The 25,567-nt window shown below is 52.3% G+C and overlaps 1 protein-coding gene across 1 annotated transcript; it reads left to right on the top strand.

Annotated features, from left to right (window-relative positions):
* The first annotated feature begins 2,805 nt into the window (after positions 1 to 2,805).
* MYH7B (myosin heavy chain 7B) lies at positions 2,806 to 24,649 on the top strand. Its single transcript, XM_015881346.2, is given in 45 exon segments — positions 2,806 to 3,006; positions 3,698 to 3,853; positions 4,691 to 4,797; positions 6,079 to 6,222; positions 6,327 to 6,483; positions 6,588 to 6,615; positions 7,561 to 7,657; positions 8,577 to 8,600; positions 9,164 to 9,256; positions 9,684 to 9,747; positions 9,869 to 9,967; positions 10,962 to 11,065; positions 11,286 to 11,424; positions 11,708 to 11,826; positions 12,034 to 12,183; positions 12,276 to 12,446; positions 12,867 to 13,046; positions 13,130 to 13,262; positions 13,791 to 13,867; positions 15,099 to 15,186; positions 15,579 to 15,696; positions 16,275 to 16,398; positions 16,816 to 16,952; positions 17,231 to 17,486; positions 18,028 to 18,270; positions 18,645 to 18,821; positions 19,149 to 19,294; positions 19,858 to 19,948; positions 20,082 to 20,389; positions 20,476 to 20,557; positions 20,695 to 20,821; positions 20,934 to 21,052; positions 21,245 to 21,441; positions 21,608 to 21,957; positions 22,211 to 22,335; positions 22,512 to 22,627; positions 22,772 to 22,964; positions 23,070 to 23,273; positions 23,366 to 23,491; positions 23,604 to 23,774; positions 23,873 to 23,977; positions 24,244 to 24,339; positions 24,416 to 24,506; positions 24,509 to 24,552; positions 24,641 to 24,649. Coding segments are annotated over 44 exon segments (5,826 nt in total). The 5' UTR covers positions 2,806 to 3,006; positions 3,698 to 3,756.
* Positions 24,650 to 25,567: the final 918 nt, after the last annotated feature.

Here is a 25,567-nt window from a genome sequence, read left to right as displayed (position 1 = left end):
GGTGACATTGGACCCTCTGCCAAGGGAGCATCTAAAAGATCAATGAAACCTGAGTTATTTATATACGAGTAGTGTCATTTCTTCCCCCAGAGTAATTTCACTTCCTTAGCTCTTCCACCAGCCCATGGAGCAGCCATGATTTATCAAGTCATGTTTCTTCCAGGTACATTCTCAGTCCTGATAGTCATTTTGGATATTCATTTCTTGCATGCACTAGAAGCACAGTGATCGGACCCTCTTTCTACCCAAGTCTTTTGCCACATCAAGCAGCAGCAACTTCACATACGTCCCCAAAGGCTTTTTGGTGAAAAAGTGCTTTGCAGAGCATGCATTTGCTTTGGATGGAGCCTGGCAGCCCCAGTCTGACTGGTGAGATGCTGTCAGGTGGCAGTGCTGGGCTGTCACCCCCTCCTGTGAGCAGACATTCCCTCTGGATGGAAATATGCCCGAAATAGCCCTTCTGCAGATTGTCTTTATCTGAACAGCCGCCTTCACACTCCTCTCCTGTGCATTTCAGGGAGCTGATAGCGATGATATGTTAAGTGTGGAAACCTCTAGCAAACTGCCCAACACGGAGAGTAATTCTCCTTCCAGCCACTTATCAGAGACTGCTAATGGGAAGCATTCCTCCTGTGGGCTCAGGGAGCAGCAGGGGGATCACCGAGGGGTGGCTGAGCTCCCCAGCACCCCATGGATCTCTGGGCCTGCTGAGGAGCTGATCTGACTGCAAAACACTGAACAGTTGGGTGCTGGTGTTATCCCAGCCCATGGGGAGATACTTATCCAGCCTTCAGGGGCACAGCTGAGGAGCCCCATCCTCATCCATCATCTCACAGGATGCCAACATGTCAAGCAGAGAGCTACAGAAGGGAAAACAAGGGTGCCTCAATGGCTGGAGAGATGCTCCCATTGCTGAGGATGGCTGTGGAGAGCTGTGGGCTGGCCAAGCAGACTGCCAGCCTAAAGCAAGTCCTATATAGCTATAGCTGTGGGCTCCTCACTGTGCCCATGGGGCTCCATGGGAGCTGCTGCTCTGCAGAGGATGCTGCTCTGCACCTGTCTGAGGCTCAGGCCTGTCCAGCAACGTGAGGATGAGCTTCCTACCACCCTGAAAACCACATCACAAAGGCCAGCTCTGAAAACACCCGAACTCACGGGAAGTGCATTTTCAGCAGCTGCCCAAAGTGACCATTCCACATTTCCCTTTCTACAGATCTGCTCGGCCTTTGATGGACCCCGCTGGAACATCTTCAAAGAGGGACAGAAACCAGGGCGAGCAGAAGGAACTGCAGAAGGAATCTCCAAAAATAAAATCTCTTTAAAGATAAGGCAGGGTGGGGGTGAGCACAGCACGGGACGGGTACGTGCCCTGAGAAGAATGTACAAGGCTTGGGCAGCTGGTAGGCCAGGGCCAAGAGCTCATCCCACTGCCGGGGCACTCATGGCAAAGGTACCAAAGGCCTTGGGCCCCTCCAGGGTGTGGGTGGAAATCTGACTCCGAGCCCTTGACAAAGCAGAAGACCACCAGGGTGACCTCAGAGGAACCCGTGGTCTACAAACGCCTGCTGCTCTTCCTGACATGGCAACGCTGCCATCTGGGCAAGGTTTAATGCCTCTGTGACACCGTGGCCAAATGGGATCTCAGGGTTGGTGTTTCCTCGATGGTTTCCCCAAGGGAGGTGCAGTAGTCACATCATGGAGCCCAGTTCTGCATCAGCTGCTCCTGAGTCCTGACAGAGTCATGGGCTTCTGGCCATCAGCCTGGTGGGAGGCTGCCCACATGGGACACAGTGGTAAGGTTAGGATTAGGGTTAGGTAGGGGCTTACAGACTGCTCTACCCTGATGGGCTCCATACCATCTTGTTAGTGCCAAAAGAACATGCCTACAGACTCCTCTCCATTTTAATTCACAGGGAAGACTGGTACCTTGCAAAGCCCTTACATTATATTGTGCAATCAATGAAAGCAATGCCAGTTCCTCCCCTTCACTGGGGCTCAGGGCACAGGGACAGGTCTGCAGTCCTCCTTCATCACTCCAGAGTCATTTTAAAGGGTTTGTTTGTCATTTCCGTGTCTCCAGGACATGGCCACAGGTGTGGGGAGCCAAGGGACAGTTCAGCACTGATGCTCCCCTTGCTAAGGAGGGGGATAGCAACCAGCTGTCCCCATCCAGAAACCATTCCTATCACTTCTCTGGTTAGACTCACTTCCATCATTGGAAACTACCTGCTTCCATAGTGGCAAGGTGGTTTGCACTGGAGTTCATGGTGGTGCTGTCAGGACAGGGCTGTGCTTTGGGTGGTGATTGCTGCATTGCCTGTGGAGTCTTTGGGGCCAGCATGGGTAAAATGATATGGAGGAAACTCCACAGCCCCTCTGTATTGAGGGATTTTGAATCCTTCCTAGACAGGAACCAAGCTCCCTCACTGAGGTGACTATGCTTTGGAAGCAGGGTTTGGGCATTTAGCTATGGGCAGAATCCTCCCAGAATCAGTCCCTGTTAAAACCATTGCATTTCACCTACCAGTAAAGCAAAGTTGAGACTTTTGGTGCTAAATGGGAAGGGTCTGGTGTGACCCTACTACCCCTAGGTAGTAGGAGCCAGCCCTGAGCCCTGAGCCCTGGTTCTCCACTGTTCAATGAGGAGTGACTGGACCAGCACTGAGCCAGAGGTTTGGGTGTGCTGACCCAGGGAGGCAGAAAGCAAAGCTCTCAACTCCTTGCTGCTTTGCAGAGCTGCACTGCCTGCAGGGACTGCAGTCCCTCTCTCTGCCTTTGTGCTCGCCTGACAATACAGGAGTAAAAATAACCAGGCTGCATCTGCAGGGAGATAAAAGTGAAGTTTGCCTTTTGTGTCTGTCCGGGCAGTGGGACAGCAGCACCAATGGAGCTGTGTGGACATGACACATGGGAATTTCTGACATATCTTTTCCCACTCTGACCTTGACAGACACAATAAAAAGGGGCTTTGCAGCATGCACACAGCCACTCAGTCCTATCACTAAGGTTAGTAAGAAAGAGCATGTCTGTGTGCGCGCTTCTCTTCCTCTACTAACCCTCCTCACCTCCGCAGGGTGGATGTTTCTGCAGGACGGGGGCTGACTGCAGGCACAGGGTGGGATGAACCTGAACCAAGAGCATTTTGCTATAGTTTCTGTGCTTTGCCAGCTTGCCTGGTGGTGTTGTTCCTAACAGTGTTGGCATTTTGGCGTCCTGCAGTGGGATGTTGCATGAGATGGATGTTAGAAAGCAGTGTCGTAAAAGTGCCTTTCCAAGCAGCTGTCAGCTCGGTCCTCTAGAATAAGGTCTTCCAAGGGAATCGTGCCTCCGTTCTTGCTTTTATCATTCTGCAAGATTGCTCGGCAGCATGAACACGGGTCTTTACAGAGGCTTTGTGTAGAGCACCAAGGCTCCAGCAGGACTGGAGTAGCTTTTAGCTGGCTTTGTCAAGAAAATGGGTGCCACCACCAACATCTCGCCAAGCCCTAAAACACAAGTGTTGCTTTTGACACCAGTGTGATACAGGCTTGCACAGCAGCAGAAGGGATCGTGTTGTTACTGCAGTTATTATTTGCTAGTATTGTCGTCGCTGTCTTCTCTCACTCTCTAACATCAAGAGCATGTTTGGTGACTGATAGCAGCCCAATGATGGGTGCCTTCTCTGTGCACTGACCTCTTACCTCTTCCCTCCTTTCAGCGTTCAGGTGTCTTTCATTCTTCTTTTGCTGTTGCCAAGTCCTCCTCCAGCCAGACAAGATGTCTATGCTGGACATGAGCGAGTTTGGGGAGGCTGCTGAATACCTCCGGAAAAGCTACACAGAGCAGCTGAAGCTTCAGACGATCCCATTTGATGGTAAGCCCCAAGCTCTCGGTCATGGCTCTCAGTGGAGATGCTCCCATCCCTTCCCTGGGTCTGCTCCCTGAGACATTGCAGGTGCTGCAGAATTACCCCCGGCACCCCAGAGAATGGGGGGATCTCAGAAGGTTTCTGAGTGTCCCTTTGGCTGAGGGTCTTCTGTGACCCTGAGGGACAGGAGGACTGGGGGAGATGGGCTGAGGGACTGGTAGTGGCAAAACCTCCTGCATCTCTATTGGAAGTGTGCAGAACTTGCTCTAAGCCATCCCACTCTGCCCGACACATCAAACCAGGGGAGTTTCACTTCTTGCCTTCCTTTTTTATTACAGTTTGCCTGCAGGCACATGGAAAACATCAGACTTCATTCATATATTTGACGCAGGCAAATTAAACAGCTGCCAAACATGGAAAAGGCAAAAAAAATCCTCACTCCTATCACTGAGATTGTAGGAAGGAATAATCGCTGTCCTTCCACATTACCACACTGCATTCACGCAGCATTCTTTTGACACTGTTAAGTAGTTTTCTAGAAATCACCATATGCTTCCCTTCCCTTCCCTTCCCTTCCCTTCCCTTCCCTTCCCTTCCCTTCCCTTCCCCTTCCTCTTCCTCTTCCCTTCCCCTTCCCTTCCCTCCTCCCTTCCCTTCCCTTCCGCCTTCCCTTTCCTTCCTCCTCCCTGCCCTTCCTCCCTTCCTTCCCTTCTTTCCCTTCCCTTCCCTTCCTTCCCTTCCTTCCCTCTTGTTTCTCCCTCTGCTCTTTCCCTTCCTTTTCTCTTCCTTTCTCGTTCCTTCTATCCTTTCCCTTCTTTTCCCTTCCTCCCCTGCCCTCCCCAGGGAAGAAGCGTGCCTGGATACCGGATGAGAAAGAAGCTTACATTGAAGTGGAAATCAAAGAAAGCACCGGTGGCAAAGTCACTGTGGAAACGGAAAGATAAGACCAAGTAAGCCAAAATACCTTTCCTTTTCCAAGGGCCTGCAACTATGTGTGGAGGGGATATGTGTGACAGGATCACATCTGAACCTAGCCAAGCTGAGAACCCATCCCCACTTAGCACTCAGTTGTCCCCCGAGGGCTGCCCATGGCTTTGTCACTGTGCAGTGTCAGCACACTGTAGGCCAAGGACCGCCCAGCATCCCCCACCAAATGTTTCAAACCTGGGGTACCGGGCAAGGAGAGAGAAGGGGAAAGGAATCAGCTCCAGCTCAGCCCGTTTTGCAATGCTGAACCATTAGCCTTGCTAATCTTGGAGGTAAAAAGCAGAGGTAAGGAGACAGGTCTTGCTTGTTTTAGCCTGGATTTGCAGTAGATTAAGCAGTACTGGTTGGGGAACGGAGAACAGGCAAAGAACAACGAGCATTACAAATAGCTGCAAACTAGATGAATTAATATCTCCTCCTCAGTGATGCAAAGTGCATGGCAACACTGCTGCCATGCAGAACTCTTACTGGTAATTAACATGGGAAAAAGAACCAGGGCTGACCTGGTTGTGTTTGTTACGGTAGCTAGATTTCACGGGCATTGAGAACTGCCTTGTGCCTGCCTGACTTAACTACATCTAATTGCCTTCGGAATGTGCCAAGGCTTTGGAAAGGTTTTTATCCGAAATGGGAGGAAAAATAATAATAATAATAAAAGAATTCCTCCTATGAAAGGTAACTTTACTGTGGAGGGAGTTTGCCAAAACCTGAAAAGCGCTGTACCTGCTGCCTCACGATCTCACTCTCCAACTGAGATGTTTTCAAGAGACAACCCCACTCTTATTCTTCCATCTATTTCCCTTCTAACCCATCTAACACCTTTCAACACCCCGTGCTTAATGCTCACCTATTAAAGAAAAAAAAATCTAGGAAAGATTTTGTTTCAGATGCATTAACAAGCCCATTTGCTAAATCCAGGCCCTTGCATCTAGATATGTAAGGTGATAGTTCCCCAAGGCTGGGATTTGAAGGATTAAATGGATCCAGCTCGAAGTGGTGGGGTATGCACTTCAGCTGTCTGCCCAAATAACCACAGACCTCTTTGATGGGACAAGGGGTGCTGAGCACTATACAGGGGCTGTGCCTGTTCCCCTGCCCTGAGGGTGGCACCCCAAAGAGGGCAGAAGGACCCCATGGGTCAAAGGTGGTACCTGCAGGGAAATGTCCCCATAGTGGAGCTGGGAAGATGTAGGGCTGGAGGCTGCATTGGGTCCAAGCCCAGTGCCGCCATGTCACTCTGACAGACACGGGTGGTGAAGGAGGATGAGCTGCAGCCCATGAACCCCCCCAAGTTCGACATGATCGAAGACATGGCCATGCTGACGCATCTCAACGAGGCCTCCGTGCTCTACAACCTCAAGCGCCGCTATTCCCACTGGATGATCTACGTAAGCTGCCACGGCTGGGGGGTCCCTGCCTCCCTTCCCCCCACCAAGAGGGGGTGGGCTGCCAGGGCTTCCCATCACCTCAACCACCCCCTTCCCACCCACAGACCTACTCGGGGCTCTTCTGCGTCACCATCAACCCCTACAAATGGCTGCCGGTCTACACTGCGCCCGTGGTGGCGGCCTACAAGGGGAAGCGGCGCTCTGAGGCTCCACCACACATCTACTCCATCGCCGACAACGCCTACAACGACATGCTGCGCAGTACGGGCAGGGGGCAATAGTGGTGTAAGGGGGGCACTGCTGCCAGCAATGGCGGAGGGTTGGGGGGGGCAAAATGCACTGACTGCTGCCTCCTTCCCTTGCAGACCGCGAGAACCAGTCCATGCTCATCACGTAAGTCTCTCCCCTCGCTTCCTGCCTTCATTTTCCCCCCCAGCCGCCATCTTGCTGCCCTCATCCCACCCTAGAGGTTGTCAGTCTGTCCTACAGTGCCAGGCTCCATCTTTGCACCATGGATGGTGGCCGTGACCAGAGGGAAATGGCAGCGATGGCGGGCGGAGGGACAGCGGGCGACGTGGGAGGGTGTAGGCCAGGTTGATTTCAAGTGACATATAGATAAGGGCTATATAAAGGACTCAAAAGGACCCCAGGCTTCTGCCAGGAGCCACGGACATTTTTAGCAGCGGCCATAGCCTAATTAGGTAATGCAGGGGCTGAGGAGAGATGCTTGGCTCTGGTCCTGCGTGCTGTGCTCCCCGGCTCCCCCCTCTCTTTGTCATCTGGGATTACAATAGGGAGCAGCTATCTATAGGGATGAGCTCACCAGGCCCTTTGCAGTCGATGAGCCACCCAAGCCCCTTGCTCACCCGGCCCTGTGTGGGTACAACCTGGGCAGGATCGGCCATGCCACGCCATCCTGGCCATGTCCAAGCAGCCAACAAAGTAGGGTGTGCTGAAACCAGTCAGCACTCATCCCGTACTCAATCCCAGACAGCTGAAGCCCTGGGGCAGGGCTGTGTGCCCACCAGCACAAAGCTCAGCACCGCCTCAATGTCTGCTGGCACCTCCCGACAGCCACACACAGCCCCATAGCAGAGGGGCTATGACGGCAGGCTGACATGGTGCAGGTTTTGCTCATTTCCACACCACATTTGCCCTCCCTTGAGAACGGCAGGGAGATCACCCCATCACCCCATCCCTCCCTCGTGCTTTGCTTACCCTACACAGCACAACCAGTGGGGTGGCTGGGCAACGCCGGCAGGTTCACAGGGTCTCTGTTTGAAGTGTTGCCTTTTCTTTGCCTCATATCCTTGATCTGTGTATTTCTGTTACCCTAAGCGGAGAATCTGGTGCTGGTAAGACTGTAAACACCAAGCGGGTCATTCAGTACTTTGCCATTGTCGCAGCCTTGGGCGACACACCGGGCAAGAAATTAGTAAGACCTTCTTTTGAAAGAAATTCTTGCTGTTTTCTTCCTTCCTTTTGTTTTTGTTTTTTGTTTTTTCCCCTTTTTCTTCTGTTTTTCTCCCTCCCCCCACCTCCCTCCTTCTTTCTCCCTTCCCCATTTCTTCTTTTTACTTTCCTTTTTTAATTCTTCTCTCAACTTTTTGCATTTGGAAACGTGTTTTGGTCTGACCCGCTCAGGGCTTGGCTTTTCCCCTGACTTTTGAACAAGCAAGGCTTGAAACTATCTTGCTCAGGGGGGGAATGGATATTTTTTTAAGCACCTGCTCACTCTGAGCATCCTGGAAGAGTCATTTCAGATGCCCTCTTTATCTTCTCTTCCTTCCTTCTTCAACACCCCACAGATCTTCTTAAGGAGCTCAATGAGAAATGGAGTAAAGCTGCCGTTTCCCACCTTGGCTCTTTTAAGCCTTGCTTTTCTTCCTTTTCTCCTCTTTTTCTTTTGTTGTTCCCCCTTTTTGTTGTTTTGACCCTTTTCTACCTTGTGCTTTTCTTGCTCTTGTTTTGATTCTTTGGTGCTGGTTATTTTTGTGCTGCTCTTGCAATTGCTTCTTTCTTCTTGATACATTGAGGCTCCAGCCTGCTTTCCCCTTATAGAAGCAAACTGGCTGCTTTAGGTATCAGACAAACAATACTTCAGTATTTTCTTTACTCTTACTTGGTTTGGATTTAACTGTTCTTGCTTTTTGATGCATTTCTTCATTTTCTTGAGCTAATCTATTTAACAACTTTTTGGCATCTCTTAAAAAAGTTTAATCCTCCCATTATTCTTTTTTCTTGGGCCGTTTTTGGCACTAAATGGCCATGTCCTGCTTTTCTGACCGTGCTTCTTGTGGTTCTTACCTGGCTTTTCTGGATTTCTAAAGATAATCTTCTTTTCTTTCTTTTAGGCAGCTCTTGCCACTAAAACTGGGGTAAGTGTTACAGACTCTTAATCTTTAATGCTGACGACAGGGTTCTGCTGCAGTGGATGCCATGGCAGGGTGATTGATAGGGAATGGCTCAGCCATTGTAGCAGCTCAGCTGTATGCCCGTGGCTTCCAGCTCCTCTTTTGGAGCACCAAGGGGCTGCATTTAGCTTATACACATGGCCAACTGCATTCACTGATGCTTGAACTATCCAAGTCCTTGGTTTGGTGGAAGGGGAAATGCCTGGCAGAACCTAAAATGCTTCGGACTGTGTGGCAATGTGTGCTTGCTCTTGGTTGGCACATGTAGCAACCTAGGAAGGGAGCAAAGGATTTCTGGGTGCAATTTAGGCAAGGGGAATCCCAGAGAGAGCATGGCTGCAAAATCCAGCTCTCTGCATCCCCTCATAAGACAAAATGAGACTTCAGGAACAGTGGGCTCTAAAGGCAACAAACAAGCGCAGCAGGCAGATGGGCACAGAACCTCACACTCCATTTCTTTGTGATGTTGGTGACTGATCCCCTCTGGCTGAGTGAGAGCTGATGCATTCCTTGGTTTTGTTTTACAGGGCACCCTCGAAGATCAAATCATTGAGGCTAACCCAGCTATGGAAGCTTTTGGCAATGCCAAAACCATAAGGAATGACAACTCCTCACGTTTTGTAAGTGTCTTAGAGAGACGTTGCTGATGTGCAGGATATGCATAAGCTAAACGCATCACTATTGCTTTTGTATGGTGGGGGTGCAGAGGTAGCTCATTTCTAGGAGGACTGGACTGCAGAGCCAAACTTCTGCTGACTAAATTGGTGCAATGGATGGTGTGTTGGTCAGAATGAATTGCCCCTGTCCCTTCCGTGGACCAGCAATCAAAGCCCGGAGTACTTCAGCTGAGACAGATAAATGTGTGCCTTTTAGGCAGCTGCATCCCTTTTGTAAGCCCAGCCTGGGTCTGCGTTGGGCTGTAGAGCTGATTGACCACAGGTGGCTTTGATGTCTGCTCTTGTGCTTTAGCTATACGAGTTTACTAGGAGCTGGAGTTGTGTCTGTGTAGACAAAGCCCGGTCTTTACTTCCCTGTAAATGCTTTCAGGGCAAGTTCATCCGCATCCATTTTGGCCCCTCAGGGAAGTTGGCCTCTGCGGACATCGACATCTGTGAGTACCACGTGCCAGCTGCAGGGGGGTGGATTTCTTTCTCCCTATTTCTGCTGATGTTGGGTCACCTCCAGGGAAAAGCAAACCCTCTTTCTAACCTCTGTGCCTTGTTTGTTTCTAGATCTTCTGGAAAAATCAAGAGTGATTTTCCAGCAACCCAAAGAGCGAAGCTACCATATCTACTACCAAATCCTCTCTGGAAAGAAACCAGAGCTGCAAGGTAAGGCAGCGAAAATTACAACATAACCTTTACAGTGTGACAGCTTGAATATAGCTGGGAAGAGCTCTGCTTTGGGTGCCAGGGCCCTGCTGTGCACAGGGGCTGAGCAAACCCAGCTCACTATACAGGTCTGGCCCTCAAATGCTTTGATGATTGTGCAGGATTGTAGGATTTTCAGGTAATTCAGGGTGGAGAAACCAATCGCTTTAGTCTGAAAACTAAAGCCATTTCTGCAGCTGCCTGGAGGAGGGACAGTGGTTGCTGAGCCTGTCTGCAGGGTGGGAGTGCACCTTGCTAAAGTGCCTTGTGCAGAAACTCCTTGTTGAGTGGCTCTGCACTGACTTCACATGCAGGTGAGATATCTACTCATTTTGGGGTGAGGGAAAGTGTTTTGCAGTCTGATCTGAGCTCCTTCCACCCTACAGCCATCATTTTCCTTCAGGTGAATTTGCAAACAGCTGCACCTCATTCTTGCTGCAACAACTCAGGTGTTGACATATCCTAAATGTGTTCCCCAATACAGTCCCAGCTAACCCTGAATTTGCCCTGGAGCCACTCTTGTGTGCTGGGCAGCCCTGCCCTCTAGATGCCAGGTTGCACGGAGTGCTCAGGAAACCTTTCCATGCTGCAGAAAGATGGGTGGCACAATGCCCTGCGGAGGTCAGCCACTTGGCTGCAGGCTCTCGAGCCCTCTGCTGGCTCCAGAACAATACCTTATTAGGCAGGTCTGGATTGCTGCACTGAGCAGTAATCTTATCTGGTGGTCACAAGGACATGGATGGCCACTTCTAAATCAGTCTGCAACAAAGCCATCTCCCAAGATAGCAAGCAGGAGGAACATCACAGAGAGGTGGACCCATGGGAAGGCTTGTCCTGCTGGTTGGTGCCATCTAGTTGAGGCCAGCGTGGTCTTACCTCTTCTGTATCCAGTGTTGCCCCTTTTGCACCAGCTTTGTCACTCTGGCCTCACTGCATGTGTGTCTTCCCACTACAGACATGCTGCTGCTCTCCCTCAACCCCTACGATTACCACTTCTGCTCTCAGGGTGTAACAACTGTGGACAACTTGGATGACGGCGAGGAGCTCATGGCAACAGATGTATGTGTGCTTCCTTCATGCCACAGAGCCAGAAGTGGGACCTGGGGGAGGTCATGGGCGTCCTGGGGGAGCTGGACTCATAGAGTGGGATTCCTCAGCCAGATGTTCACCAATTAGAGCATCCTGTCCCACTCAGCCCCATAGGGAAACAACGGGAGCACCCACCCTCGCCTCAGGGTGCTGATTTTGTTCTGTCTGTGCTATTTTGTCTCCCCCTCAGCATGCCATGGACATCCTGGGCTTCAGCAACGATGAGAAATACGGCTCCTATAAAATAGTGGGCGCTATCATGCACTTTGGCAACATGAAGTTCAAACAGAAGCAGCGGGAAGAGCAGGCAGAGGCTGACGGCACTGAAAGTGAGTTTTAACCTGTGCTGCCAGATTCACTCAGTCTGAGCTGAGCATCCAACCTCCAGTGAGGGCAGGTTGTGAAAGCAGCCCTGGGCTGGTCTGTGAGTGTCAGTGATTGTGATCCCAAGCAGCTGCAGTGTGAGGACACAGAGGAATGTGTAATCACTGTACAGCCACTGGAGCATACTCTGAAGCAGTATAGTTAGCACTGATCAGCAGAATACCTGGTGGTTTTTCTTCTCACATGGCTTACTTTCTAGTTTCCTAATGTCTTGTTATGGTTTTACAGGTGCTGACAAAGCTGCCTACCTCATGGGGATCAGCTCAGCTGACCTCATCAAGGGGCTGCTCCATCCTCGTGTGAAAGTGGGCAATGAGTACGTGACCAAAGGTCAGAACGTGGAGCAGGTGGGTGTTTCAGGACACAGGCATCGATACTCATGCTGGTATGTTATCCTCTGCAGTCAGACCCTTTGTATAGTGTTACCTACACAGGAGGCCTGGTATTTAGGGAGGAGATCCCAGAGCGCTATAAGGTGCTCTGCTGGAGCTTAATCCCTGCAAAAGCAATATGATGCGTGGTGCTCACACCTGCTCCCTTGTTTCCTTTGGCAGGTTGTCTATGCTGTGGGAGCCCTGGCTAAAGCCACTTATGATCGTATGTTCAAGTGGCTGGTGACTCGGATCAACAAGACCCTGGACACCAAGTTGGCCAGGCAGTTCTTCATTGGAGTACTGGACATTGCAGGCTTCGAGATCTTTGATGTGAGTTCTATATCCCCCTGCAGTGGGTTCGGGGGAATGTTGTAAAGCTCTGGAGCTTTACCTGCTGAACCAGGTTGGTTTTGTTCTTGCAGTTCAACAGCTTTGAGCAGCTGTGCATCAACTTTACTAATGAGAAGTTGCAGCAGTTCTTCAACCACCACATGTTTGTCCTGGAGCAAGAAGAATACAAGAAGGAAGGCATCGAATGGGTCTTCATTGACTTTGGCTTGGACCTACAGGCTTGCATTGACCTGATTGAGAAGGTAAAGCATGAACCAGGACACTGAATTGGTATTTCTGATAGCTTGTTTGCAAAGACTGGAACAATGAGAGGTGCTTTGCTACCAGAAATAGTTAGTCTCTCCCCAGTCAGTGGCAACTGGACAACTTCATTTTCCCTAAGAGCCTTCAGCTCATTGATTGGACCTTCTGCATCTGGGCAAGAGCAATGTCTTGTAGGCCTGGCCAGTCCCACTCTCACTGGGTAGAAGAAGCAGCCTGGGGTACACTGGGAGCAAGGGGAGTTTGCCCCATGGCAGATATCTTGTACTATTTGCCTGAGTGAGGACGTGACCAAGTCAGGCCTTGCCTCACCTTGCCCAGTAGCACGGAGGGTTCTCCATTCTGGGATGACACATGGCAAGAATTATATCAGATTTTCTCATGCCGCCTTTGCTCTGCAGCCAATGGGAATCCTGTCCATCCTCGAAGAGGAGTGCATGTTCCCCAAAGCCTCTGACATGTCGTTTAAAGCTAAGCTCTACGACAACCACCTTGGGAAGTCACCCAACTTCCAGAAACCCCGGCCTGATAAGAAGCGGAAATACGAGGCTCACTTTGAGCTGGTGCACTATGCTGGTGTGGTATGTCTCTGCCTGCTCTTCTGCAGCGCTCACACTCCTCTTGCAGGGCTGAGCTTAACTTTGCCTTTCTCCTTTACCCGCAGGTGCCGTACAACATCATTGGGTGGCTGGACAAAAACAAGGACCCCCTGAATGAGACAGTGGTGTCTGTCTTCCAAAAATCCCAAAACAAGCTCCTGGCCTCTCTCTATGAGAACTATGTGGGCTCCAGCTCAGGTGAGGAACAACCTCATCCTTCTTTGAGCTGGACTTTGATCCCTTAACAGCAGAGCCTCATCACACCCACACCCAGCTGTAGGTGGAGCAGCCTGGGCAAAGGCAGGACCCATACCAACCCTTAAAACCTCTCACCTGGGTGGGTGCTCTGGATGTGCAGCACTAGCCAAGGGGCTTTAGGTGGCCGTGCAGAAGCAGGCTGAGCCTATGTAGGTCTGTACGACTGGTAGACCTACAAGAAGTGAAATAGGATGTGTGAAGGACTGACCTGTTGCCAAGAGATGGGGGGGGATGACATCAAAGCTGGATGCTGTGGGAGGAGTTTTTGTCAGGTTAAGTCTGCAGCTGGGTGTTCTCTGCTTTACAGAGAGCTATCTCTGTATCTCTGTATATCTCTGCTGTCTCTGCTTTATGGAGAGCAGGGGCTGTGGGCATATTGCTGACATTTTCAGTACAGAGAAGCTATAGAGTCCTTCAAAGCAAGCTGACACTTTGCTGCTGTACTTAATCCATATTTTAACCCAACAGAGGAACCTCACAAACCAGGGGCCAAGGAGAAACGTAAGAAGGCAGCTTCCTTCCAAACAGTGTCCCAGCTACACAAGGTAAGAGCCAACCCCTCACATGTGGCCATGAGGGATTTATGTACAGAGCATCCCAGCACCAGTCCTACTCCCCTTCCAGATCTATCTTACACATGAGCTCCTCAGTTTTGAAGGATCACAAGGGATCTAGAGAGTTTTCTTGACTAGACAAAAACTCCTGGTGTCTTCTACTCATCCCTGGGCAAAGGTTGATCCTGTGCCTGGCAGAGTCCCAACCCTGTCCCCGTGCTGCTAGGGAAGGATGTGGGGCTCCAGGCTGGGAGAGCCATGGCTCCCTTTGAGCTGGGGCTTGTGTTGCTTCTGCCCCACATGATGCTTGTTGCAGCTCCTTCACCTTTGAGGGAGCGGCAGTTAAGACTTGTAGTGATGTTTAGATAATGTATTACATGAACATCACTTTAAGTCTGTGCTACTTCTCTCCTCATTCTTGTCGGCCGGAAGGACAGCCTTTGGGCAGAAGAAAATGGTCTCTGAGCAGGCAGCTCTCTGCTCTCCTATCCGTGGAGAGCTATGTGACAGCTCAGGATAACACGTGCCCCTGATCCCATGCTGACCATGGCATTTATTTGTCCATCCCAGAGTTCAGTCAACTTAAAAACAGCACAGAGAATTTGGGTCTGTAATCCCAAAGCTGTGGTCTGCTGTGTCAACATTATGGTGGCAGGGTGTTCATAGAGACTCTTACTATCAGATCCACTGAGAGCTCTGGTAGCCAAGGAGAGGTTCCTGGGGACAAGGTTCCTGAGCAAACCCCATTCAGGGAAGCAGGTGGTGTTTTTTCTTCTGGACAACTCAGTTCCTGGGAGGTGTCTGTGGTGAGAAGTTGCCCCATGATAGGACATGCCAGAGCTGGTCTTGGACTGGCTGAACCTCTAAGGTGGGAAAGGCAGCCTGGGGAAAAAAAACAAGGATGCAAATGCTTTTCCCACAAGAAGAGGCAGGACTGTGAGTCATCCCAAGATTCAGGGCCTCTGACATTGTTCTACTGTAGGGCTTTAATCCTCAGCTCTGCTGTCCTGCCAGGGCATGCTGGTCTCCAAGCAGATGTTCATGGAGTCCCTCATGAGCCAGAGCAGACACAAAGCCACTGCAAGGATGGAGGAGGCTCAGGCTGGCCTGGCAGGGTCCTCTGTCACTGCTAAAGGGCATGGGCAGCACTCTGGGGTACAGGGAAAACCCCTATTGAGATGAGTGCTGCAGTTGATATGGATGCCCCATGTCTGCCCTCCAGGAGAACCTCAACAAGCTGATGACCAACCTCCGCTCCACCCAGCCCCACTTTGTCCGCTGCATCATCCCCAATGAGACAAAGACCCCAGGTATGCATGGACCGAGACAGCACCCTGGCAGCTCGTCCAGGCTCCTCCTGCCCCACTCCTGTACCCACCTGCTACATGGTCCTTTCCTCGCAGCAGTTCTGCTGTTGCTGAGACCTGACTCCATCTCTGTGTGGCCCTTGCCAGTCTCCTCTATCAGGGATGTAGTTTTGCCAGGCTCCCAGCCTTGCACTTGTTTGACATCAGGCATAGATGAATTACTCAGACTGATTTCTATCCTCTTGGGCCTGGGCTGCAGCACCATTGCTCTGTATACGCTTAGAAAACAGCTTAACACCTGTGTTCCCAGAACAGCTCTCATAGGCTGTTTGCAGAGTTCAGGTCATGCTTCCTCTTGGGCTGAGTGTTTCATCTGTCCCTTCTCTCACCCCTAGGAGCCATGGATGCCTTCCTGGTGCTGCACCAGCTGCGGTGTAACGGTGTCCTTGAAGGTATCCGCATCTGCCGTAAGGGATTTCCCAACAGGATCCTCTATGCAGACTTCAAGCAGCGGTAACTCCCTCTTCTCCCCTCCCAGATAAAGTCCCAGATTGTGCACGGCTGCTCTGAAGCCCACACTATGTGCAGTGTGTACACAGGGCAGGATAGCTGTGTGGTTATCTCTGTGGTGCTAAATGTGGATAGTTTTGTGCCAGGCACAGTGAGACTGCAGGAGTACCGATATTTAAGGTGCTGAATGCAGGACTGATGCAGGTGACTGGTGGCAAGGCACAGGACCTCTGATCCTGGTTCTGATATCCTTCTGCTCTTGGGATCATTACCATTCCCCAAGTTGGCTCCACTTATCCTGTTCAGCCTGGGCCTGAGCCAAAGTGAGGCCAGTGGCCTCCTCCTGCACTGTCCTCCTCCTGTACTAGGATATGGGCTAAGATATGACAAGGTCTCCTGTCTACTCTGCAGCAGATCCCAAACTGAAGCCTGGAGCTCCTGGTCCATTTGTGGCTTCAGCACATACTGTAGTGATGCACTGCTAGGGGAAATGGCATAACTTGGATATAGGGACAATGATGGAGCCACCAGTTCTGTGCTGAAGTCCTCTTGAATTCCCTCCCCCTGCTTTGTGCTTGCAGCTACCGTATTCTGAACCCAGCAGCCATTCCAGATGACAAGTTTGTGGACAGCAGAAAGGCCACAGAGAAGCTGCTGAGCTCTCTGGAACTGGATCACTCCCAGTACAAGTTCGGTCATACCAAGGTGAGATCAGGCAACTGCTGGTCCTTGGGAGGGAGGCATTATACTGCCCATCTCACTGCAACCCCAGTTGGCTGGTACTTCCCAGCCTGCCCCCTGTCTGACTGCAGCTCTGCTGAAGCCCTGAGCTCTGCATGAGACTGAGGGAAGGGAAAAGTGGGCTGAGATGAAACAGTTGAGGGTGCTGCTGCCTGAGCCCCTACCACCCACTGCAGCAACAAATCCTACTGGGGGTATGTGGGGAGGGATGCAAGGCAAGGAGAGCTGGTGTCCAGCTGCTCCCCCCTCTGCAGAGCCTGGGCTCATGCTCTGCTGCTCTGAATATCCCCACTTTGGGCTGCACATATTGCTAAGGTCATGTCACCCATGAGCTCTCTGTCCTCTTTATGTTTGACTCTGTTCTCACACCTTTGCCTACAGGTGTTTTTTAAGGCTGGTTTGCTGGGCTTGCTGGAAGAGATGCGAGATGAGCGCCTGGCCAAGATCCTGACCATGCTGCAGGCCAGGATCCGTGGGCACCTCGCGCGCATTGAGTATCAGAAGATCATCAGCAGGAGGTAGAGTTGTGGGGGCAGAAAGAGTTTTGTGAGTGCTTCTTTTTTCCTCTGTGCATTTCAGTTTCTGGGTTGCCTGGTCTGCTGGTTGGTGACCCTGCACATAGCAGCGGGTTGAAACTGGATGAGCGTTATGGTCCTTTTCAACCCAGGCCATTCTGTGATTCTGTGATACTGCCATTTGTCTTGCTGGTGGAGAATGGAGTCAGGTCTCTGCTGCAATTAGAGCTGGAGGTGGGTCATCTACACCCATGATGATCCTTGTGCTTGTATTCTTCCAGGGAAGCCCTCTATACCATCCAATGGAACATCCGAGCCTTCAATGCTGTTAAGAACTGGTCCTGGATGAAACTGTTCTTCAAGATCAAGCCTTTGCTGAAGTCTGCTCAGACTGAGAAGGAAATGTCCAACTTGAAGGAGGAGTTCCAGAAGCTGAAGGAGGCTCTGGAGAAGTCAGAGGCAAAGAGGAAGGAGCTGGAAGAGAAGCAGGTCTCCATGATCCAGGAGAAGAATGACCTGGCTCTCCAGCTACAGGCAGTGAGTGCCTCACCCTCTCTCTGGCAGCACAAACATAGTGCAGGGTCCATGGGTAGAGAAAGGAGCAGAGAGTTCTGGAGTTCCCTTCTTCAGACTCCTGCAGTTCTGAGACCCAGGCATTGCCACAATCCATTTGAAATACAGTGTTAGACTCGGTGAAAACCTGAAGCTGCATTCCAGGCTTTTTGTCTTATGGCTGCTGTGGGAATTCCTGGTTCCCTGGCTCTGAAAAGGGTGATCTCACGTGGAGGTGGAAGTGATGGGAATGTTTGCTGTCCAAGCTGTGGCTGATGTGTGGCAGTTCTGTGCCAGGAAGTGTCAGTTCAGTGTTTCTTGCCTCTGGGCAGAGTTGGTGCAGTTAACTCTTTGGCTCTGATCAGTGTTAGCTGTTGTCTCATGGCCTGGCATGGAGCTCCTTTCTTTATACCTGATCACTTTGGGTTTGCTCTGTCTTCCACTTCTTGACTTTTGCAAGGACATTGTGACTGCTGTATGCTTTTGGGGCAGTGGGTGAACACCAGCTTTCCTGTGTCTTTCTTAGGAGCAAGACAACCTGGCAGATGCAGAGGAACGTTGTGACCTGCTGATCAAGTCCAAGATCCAACTGGAGGCCAAGGTGAAGGAGCTGACAGAGCGTGTGGAAGATGAGGAGGAGATGAACTCAGACCTCACTGCCAAGAAACGCAAGCTGGAGGATGAGTGTGCAGAGCTGAAGAAAGACATTGATGATCTTGAGATCACACTGGCCAAGGTGGAAAAGGAGAAGCATGCCACCGAGAACAAGGTAACTGACCCTTCCTGCAGGGAACAGCCTAATTGCTAAGATATGCCAGCCACTATAGGGGTATGTAAGGGAATTCTTGGGGACAATACTGTTAATGTGTTGGGAGATGAGGCTGAGAAGAGTGCAAAAAGGTGTGGGAGAGAGCAAAACCCCACAGTGTCCATGTCTTACTGCATGGGATTGGCATGGGCAAATGATTCTGTGTAATAGCAAATGTTTGGGGGTTTTGACCAAAGCCAGCCAAGGGGAAAGGAGCTGGTTGCTGTTGTGGGGCTGAACTGCTGTTGATCGTGGATTCCTGCCTTTCGTAGGCCAAGCTGCTGTATTAGCTTTGCATCATCTAAGAAGTTGCACTTTTAACCTATCTGATCTAGGTTAAAAACCTGATCGAGGAGATGGCTGCTCTGGATGAGATTATTGCCAAGCTGACCAAAGAGAAGAAAGCACTACAAGAAGCCCATCAGCAGGCCCTGGATGACTTACAGGCTGAGGAAGATAAGGTCAACACGCTGACCAAAGCCAAGGTCAAACTGGAACAGCAAGTGGATGATGTGAGTCATGGGCCAGTGACACTGAAGGGAGAGTGGTTTGACTCAAACACCTCTGGGCTGCCACTGAGTGGGGTCTGGAATATGTGGTGATTATTGATTCCCATGCAATAAGACCAACTGGTGAGCAACCTCATTGACAAACTGCCCCTGAACCAAGTGGTGGCCCATTGAGAGCACCCCTGGGCCAACAGAAAGGAACAGGAGGCCAACTGGGAAACAGCTCAACTCTCAGGGCTGGGTGAAGTTCCCAAGCAATGGGTATGGGGGAGGTCAGGCACTACTGGGGGTTCTTCTCCCTCCCTAGCCTTGTTGCCCTTTCTTCTCCAGCTGGAAAGCTCTCTTGAGCAAGAAAAGAAAATCCGCATGGACCTGGAAAGAGCTAAGAGGAAACTTGAAGGAGATCTGAAGCTGACACAGGAGTCTGTGATGGATCTGGAGAATGACAAACAGCAACTGGAGGAGAAACTCAAAAAGTGAGTGTGTGGTGCAGGCAGGGCTGTGTATCTACCTGCTAGACCAGGTAGAAACATGGTCTTTGCAGGAGCTGTTGGGATGTGGCTTTGCGCTCTGCCACATGTGATCATGTCAAAGCAATAGGAGGGTTTAGTTTTAATGGGTGCTGTGCAGAGGTGCTGCAGAGGTCCTGAGGGGTTTCTCAGCTGCAGAGACTGTCAGATCAGGGAGTTATAGGGCTTCCTTTGAACAAACTTGATTCTAATTCAGAGCTGAGACCTCAGCTATAAGTACAAACTTCATCACCTGGTCGCTCCAATCCCCAGCTCTAGTTGGGGAACTGGAGAGCAGCACCTGGGGCACCTGCAGGTAAAATCTAACAGCCAGGCCATCTGCCACCTCCCTCAGAACATCCCATCTGCTGCTCTTCACCCTGTTGGTCACTTTCCTATGAGGGTTAGTTTATTTTTCCTCTGATCCTGGATAATACAGTGCAGGGAATACGTTTTCTCCAGCTTCAAGATATGAAGGGCAGGACAGCGTTTGTCTGAGCAGAGCTGAGCTCTGCCTTCTTTCTGTACAGGAAAGACTTTGAAATGAGTCAGCTGAACTCAAGGATTGAGGATCAGCAAGTGACTGAGGCCCAGCTGCAGAAGAAGATCAAGGAGCTCCAGGTATGGTCTTGTTCTCAATAGCCCAATGGCCCCAGATTCCCATCAGATGTAACGTGCCGGGGTCATCTGTGTAGGTTGGCCCATTGTGGGGAGCAGAGATGCTGGAGCATCTGCCCCATCCTGTCCCTCCTAGGCCCGTATTGAGGAGCTGGAGGAGGAGCTGGAGGCTGAGCGCGCAGCTCGAGCCAAGGTGGAGAAACAGCGGGCAGAAGTGTCCCGGGAGCTGGAGGAGCTGAGCGAGCGGCTGGAGGAGGCTGGTGGAGCCACGTCGGTGCAGCTGGAGCTCAACAAGAAGAGGGAGGCTGAATTCCTGAAGCTGAGGAGGGACCTGGAGGAGGCGACGCTGCAGCACGAGTCCACGGCGGCTGCCCTGCGGAAGAAACACGCAGACAGCGTGGCTGAGCTGAGCGAGCAGATCGACAACCTGCAGCGTGTCAAGCAGAAGCTGGANAATTTCAGATGTCTGGGCAAATATTTCCATAGTCCTTTGAAGTTTCATAGTTTCAAATTTTACTCTGAAAAGGTTTGAAGCTGGAGAAAGAGAAGAGCGAGATGAAGATGGAGGTGGACGACCTGTCATCCAACATCGAATACCTCACCAAGAACAAGGTGGGCGCTCCACGCTGGGCGGCTTGTTCTTGAGCAGGGCTGTGAGGTCCCAGGGCAATGCAGTCGCTGAGCCCCTCCTGGGAGGATGCTCTTTGGGCAGAGCCTCGTCTCATGTGGACTTTACGTGTTGTATTCAGGCCAATGCTGAGAAGCTGTGCCGCACCTATGAGGACCAGCTGAGCGAAGCCAAGTCCAAGGTGGATGAGCTGCAGCGGCAGCTGAATGATGTGAGCGCGCAGCGGGGCAGGCTGCAGACTGAGAATGGTAGGTGGGGGATGTGTGGCTGTTCCTGTACTGGCCACAAGATGTGTGTGGCTGTGGGCTCGTTCATGGGTTTCCAGCCCCATCACGGCTGTTCGGCTCTGTTTGAAACCAGGGGAGCTGAGCCGGCTGCTGGAGGAGAAGGAGTCCTTCATCAACCAGCTGAGCCGTGGCAAGACCTCGTTCACACAGACCATTGAGGAGCTCAAGAGGCAACTAGAGGAGGAGACCAAGGTGAGACTGCTGGGGTATGGCTGGTCTCAGGGTGGCTCAGTGACAGATGGCAGTGCAGTACTGAGGAGGTGGGATGTAACCTACATACAGATGCACCAAAACAGCCTTTAGCCACTGAAAACCAGAGTTCCTTCCCTGCTAACATCCCAGCTGGCATCCAACTGCTCGTCTCATGAGCTGTTCCTCCCTCAGAGCAAGAATGCCCTGGCACATGCCCTGCAAGCAGCCCGCCATGACTGCGACCTGCTGCGGGAGCAGTACGAGGAGGAGGTGGAGGCCAAGAGCGAGCTCCAGAGGAACTTGTCCAAGGCCAATGCTGAGGTGGCCCAGTGGAGAACCAAATACGAAACAGATGCGATCCAGAGAACAGAGGAGCTGGAGGAAGCCAAGTGAGTCTCATGCCAGGATTAGGTTAATTGTGGGTGGCAGGTTTCTATTTAAGGTTGAAGCCCTCCCAAATCCAAGGCATTTGGAACAGGCCAAGGCCTTCCCTGTGGAGCTGCAGTTGGGCTGGCACTTGGGCTGGAAGCGCTTACTCCTTGCTGCTGTCTGCAGGAAGAAGCTGGCCATTCGGCTGCAGGAAGCGGAGGAGGCTGTGGAGGCAGTCAATGCCAAGTGTTCCTCCTTGGAGAAGACCAAGCACCGGCTGCAGAAGGAGATCGAGGACCTCTCGGTGGACCTGGAGCGAGCCAACTCTGCCTGTGCTGCCCTAGACAAGAAGCAACGCAACTTCGACAGGATCCTGGCCGAGTGGAAGCAGAAATATGAGGAGACTCAGGCAGAGCTGGAGGCGTCGCAGAAAGAGTCACGCAGCCTGAGCACGGAACTCTTCAAGCTCAAGAATGCTTATGAGGAATCTCTGGACAACCTGGAGACCCTCAAGAGGGAGAACAAGAACCTGCAGGGTAGGTGTTGGGGTCAGGCTTTCCACTCAGACTGCTGGAAGGGAGCACAGCAGGGCCCAGCAAAGGGGGCTGGTTCCTATTCCCCAGGCACAGCCTCAGCACTGAGGCTGCTGCTCCTCCAGGGTCTGGGGAAATATGGGCTCAGCTTGGGGGGTCGGGGGGACGGGGGTGGTGGGGGGTGGTGATGAGTGTGTCCTGCATGGGGCTGGCCCTGCTGCCCTGCTCCTGACCAAACACCTTCTGCTCCTGCCAGAGGAAATTGCTGATCTTACTGACCAGATAAGCATGAGCGGCAAAACTATCCATGAGCTGGAAAAGCTGAAGAAAGCCCTGGAGAATGAGAAGAGCGATATCCAGGCAGCGCTGGAGGAGGCTGAGGTGTGTCTGTGCTTCTTACAGATGCTCACAGATGCATCTGTGCCCCTGGACTCCCTGCAGCTATGGGGAAATGGTGCTGGGGTGGCTGGATGCACCCCTGTGTTCTGCTTGTGGGGGCTGGGATGGGAGGAGAGGCTTCTATGGGGGACTTTACCCAGAGCTGCTGTTGTCTGTAGGGAGCCCTGGAGCATGAGGAGAGCAAGACGCTGCGCATCCAGCTGGAGCTGAACCAGATCAAGGCTGATGTGGACAGGAAGCTGGCGGAGAAGGATGAGGAGTTTGAGAACCTGAGGTGTGTGTTGCATGGGGACAGGCTGGGCTCTTGCTGTGGGCTGAGCCAGCATCATGGCCATGATGAGATAAGCGCCTCTGGCTGATGCTGACCCAGAGCAATGTGCCCTGTATGAGTGGGGCTGACACACCATCCCTCCTGCAGGCGCAACCATCAGCGTGCCATGGACTCCATGCAAGCCACACTGGATGCTGAAGCTCGGGCCAAGAATGAGGCTGTCCGGCTGAGGAAGAAGATGGAAGGAGACCTAAATGAGATGGAGATCCAGCTGAGCCATGCCAACCGCCAGGCTGCTGAGTTCCAGAAACTGGGCCGCCAGCTGCAGGCCCAGATCAAGGTGTGTGTGGGGGGATGTGCTGACTGCTGTCCCTGTGCCACCCCCCCATTCTCCCAGCTCTCTCCTCCTCATTCATATCCCCACTGACCCCACGCTGCCCGGCAGGACCTGCAAATCGAGCTGGATGACACCCAGCGTCAGAACGATGATCTGAAGGAGCAGACAGCAGCCCTGGAACGCCGCAACAACCTCCTGCTGGCGGAGGTGGAGGAGCTGCGGGCTGCCCTGGAGCAGGCTGAGAGGAGCAGGAAACTGGCAGAGCAGGAGCTGCTGGAGGCCACCGAGAGGGTCAACCTGCTCCACTCACAGGTGAGGGGCTGCAAAATGGCCCCTGGGACACAGGTGAAACAGAAGCCTGTTGGGTAAGGCCAGTCCTTGTGGCACTGCCTGTCTGCCTGCAGAACACCGGCCTGATCAACCAAAAGAAGAAGCTGGAGACCGATATCTCCCAGCTGAGCAGCGAGGTGGAGGATGCTGTGCAGGAGTGCCGCAATGCTGAGGACAAGGCCAAGAAGGCCATTACGGATGTAAGAGCGGGGTTATAAAGCATGCTGCTGGGTGAGTGGGTGGGAGGAAAGGGTCTCAGAGCTCTTCCAGGCAGGGCTGCCCAGTGATGTCTCTGGGCACTTGGCTTTGCAGGCTGCTATGATGGCAGAGGAGCTGAAGAAGGAGCAGGACACGAGCGCGCACCTGGAGCGGATGAAGAAGAACATGGAGCAAACCATCAAGGACCTGCAGATGCGCCTGGACGAAGCGGAGCAGATTGCTCTCAAGGGGGGCAAGAAGCAGATCCAGAAGCTGGAGGCCAGGGTGAGGAAACAGGGGCAGAGCCCTGGTGGCACTGAGGGGCTGGCTCTGGCTGTCCCTGCCTGGGGTCCTGTGGCTGAGGTGGCCTCTCCTGGCTGTAGGTGCGTGAGCTGGAGGGAGAGCTGGATGCGGAGCAGAAGAAGATGGCTGAAGCCCAGAAAGGCATTCGCAAGTATGAGCGGAGGATTAAGGAGCTGAGCTACCAGGTATGGACACAGCTCCAGTCCCACACTTTCCCCCCTTTCCTCTGACCCTCATGTTACTCAGCACTGCCAGCATCCACCCCCTGCTCAGTGTTGATGGCATAGACTCAGCTGAAGACTGGGACACAGCAGGGGCAGCCTATGTGGCATGGAGCTGGTGGATGCAAAGGGCCCCTGGAAGCACAGAGCTGCCTTGGACTGGGGCTGCAGGGCTGAGGGGTCTTTCCCAGCACTGGGCCCCTGCTGACTGGGGTGGGGGGCACTTGCAGACTGAGGAAGACCGTAAGAACCTGACCCGGATGCAAGATCTGATTGACAAGCTGCAAAGCAAAGTCAAGAGCTACAAGCGCCAGTTTGAGGAGGCAGTAAGTGCACGTCCCCACCCCTGCAATCCTATGGGGGTACTCAGGTCAGTCCCTCACCCTGTCCCTGCCCCCCCAGGAGCAGCAGGCCAACTCCAACTTGGCCAAGTTCCCCAGGGCACAGCACATGCTGGATGAGGCAGAGGAACGTGCTGACACGGCTGAGTCCCAGGTAACAAGCTGCGTGCCCGCACCAAGGAGGTCATCACCTTCAAGGTAAGGCCCAGCCCTGCTGCACACACTCTGCAGCCAGAGGAGCAGCTGCGTGGCACCAACACCCTTTTCCACCCTTCTTTCTCACCAGCACGAGTAGCAGGAGCCTGGCTGCCTGCCCTGCCACCTGCTGCACCTCGGAGGCAAATGGCTGCAACAGTCACTGCCAGCTTCACACCCAGTGAATAAATGCAGCTGTGCCAGGACCGGCTCCTTTGAGTCTGTGCTATTACTGGGGGCTGCAGCATGAGGTGCAGGGTGAGCTGGGATCTCTGGGGAGCATCTTTCACAGCCAGGCAGCAGCAAAGAGGCCTTTCCTCACCATGCACCACGTTGCTTCAGGTGGCAAAAAGAGCCTCGTCCTCACTCCCATCACTGAGCTGGGGCAGGGTGGAGTGCAGAACAGACCTCACCAAACCTCCAACCATCGTTAAGCACAATCCTGAGCTGCACAAAGAGGTTGATCAGGGCTTTGGCGAAGGGACTGTGAAAGAAAAGACACCTTCCATTAGTTTCTTTTAAAATAGATTTCTTTAATAGGTTTCCATTTAATACGTTTACTTTTACTTTGCAGTTAGTAAATTGGCATTCACCTGGGCAGCACACACCTCAGCGCTCCGTGGGGATAGTGCAGCCTTCCAGATGTGTTAGTGACCGGGATCCCAGCTCTGTCCCCATCCTTTCACCCACTGCAGCCTCTGCCTGGTCCCAAGGAGCACTGCCCGGGGCAGCCCCTGTGCTGGGCTCTGTGCCCCTTACAAACAGAGCCAGCTCCTACAGTCCAGCACCTGCTGTTGCTGGAGGCTTCTGCAGCCAGCTCAGCCTGAAGGTGAATGCAGAGCCAAGCTGCCTGCAGCAGGCAGTGCCCACAATGCAGGGCAGAGTGGAAATGGCCATACATACACCCACATGGGGAGGAAGATTCACCAGCCAAGGACAGACAGAGCCTGGTCCCTCACTGCTCGTTACATAAATACAGAGATGTAAATGAGACTTTGCAGGTTGATAGCAGCAATCA

This window comes from Coturnix japonica, chromosome 20 (assembly GCF_001577835.2).
Source record: "Coturnix japonica isolate 7356 chromosome 20, Coturnix japonica 2.1, whole genome shotgun sequence".
Taxonomy (NCBI): Eukaryota; Metazoa; Chordata; class Aves; order Galliformes; family Phasianidae; genus Coturnix; species Coturnix japonica.
This window is presented reverse-complemented; position numbering and strand designations above follow the sequence as displayed.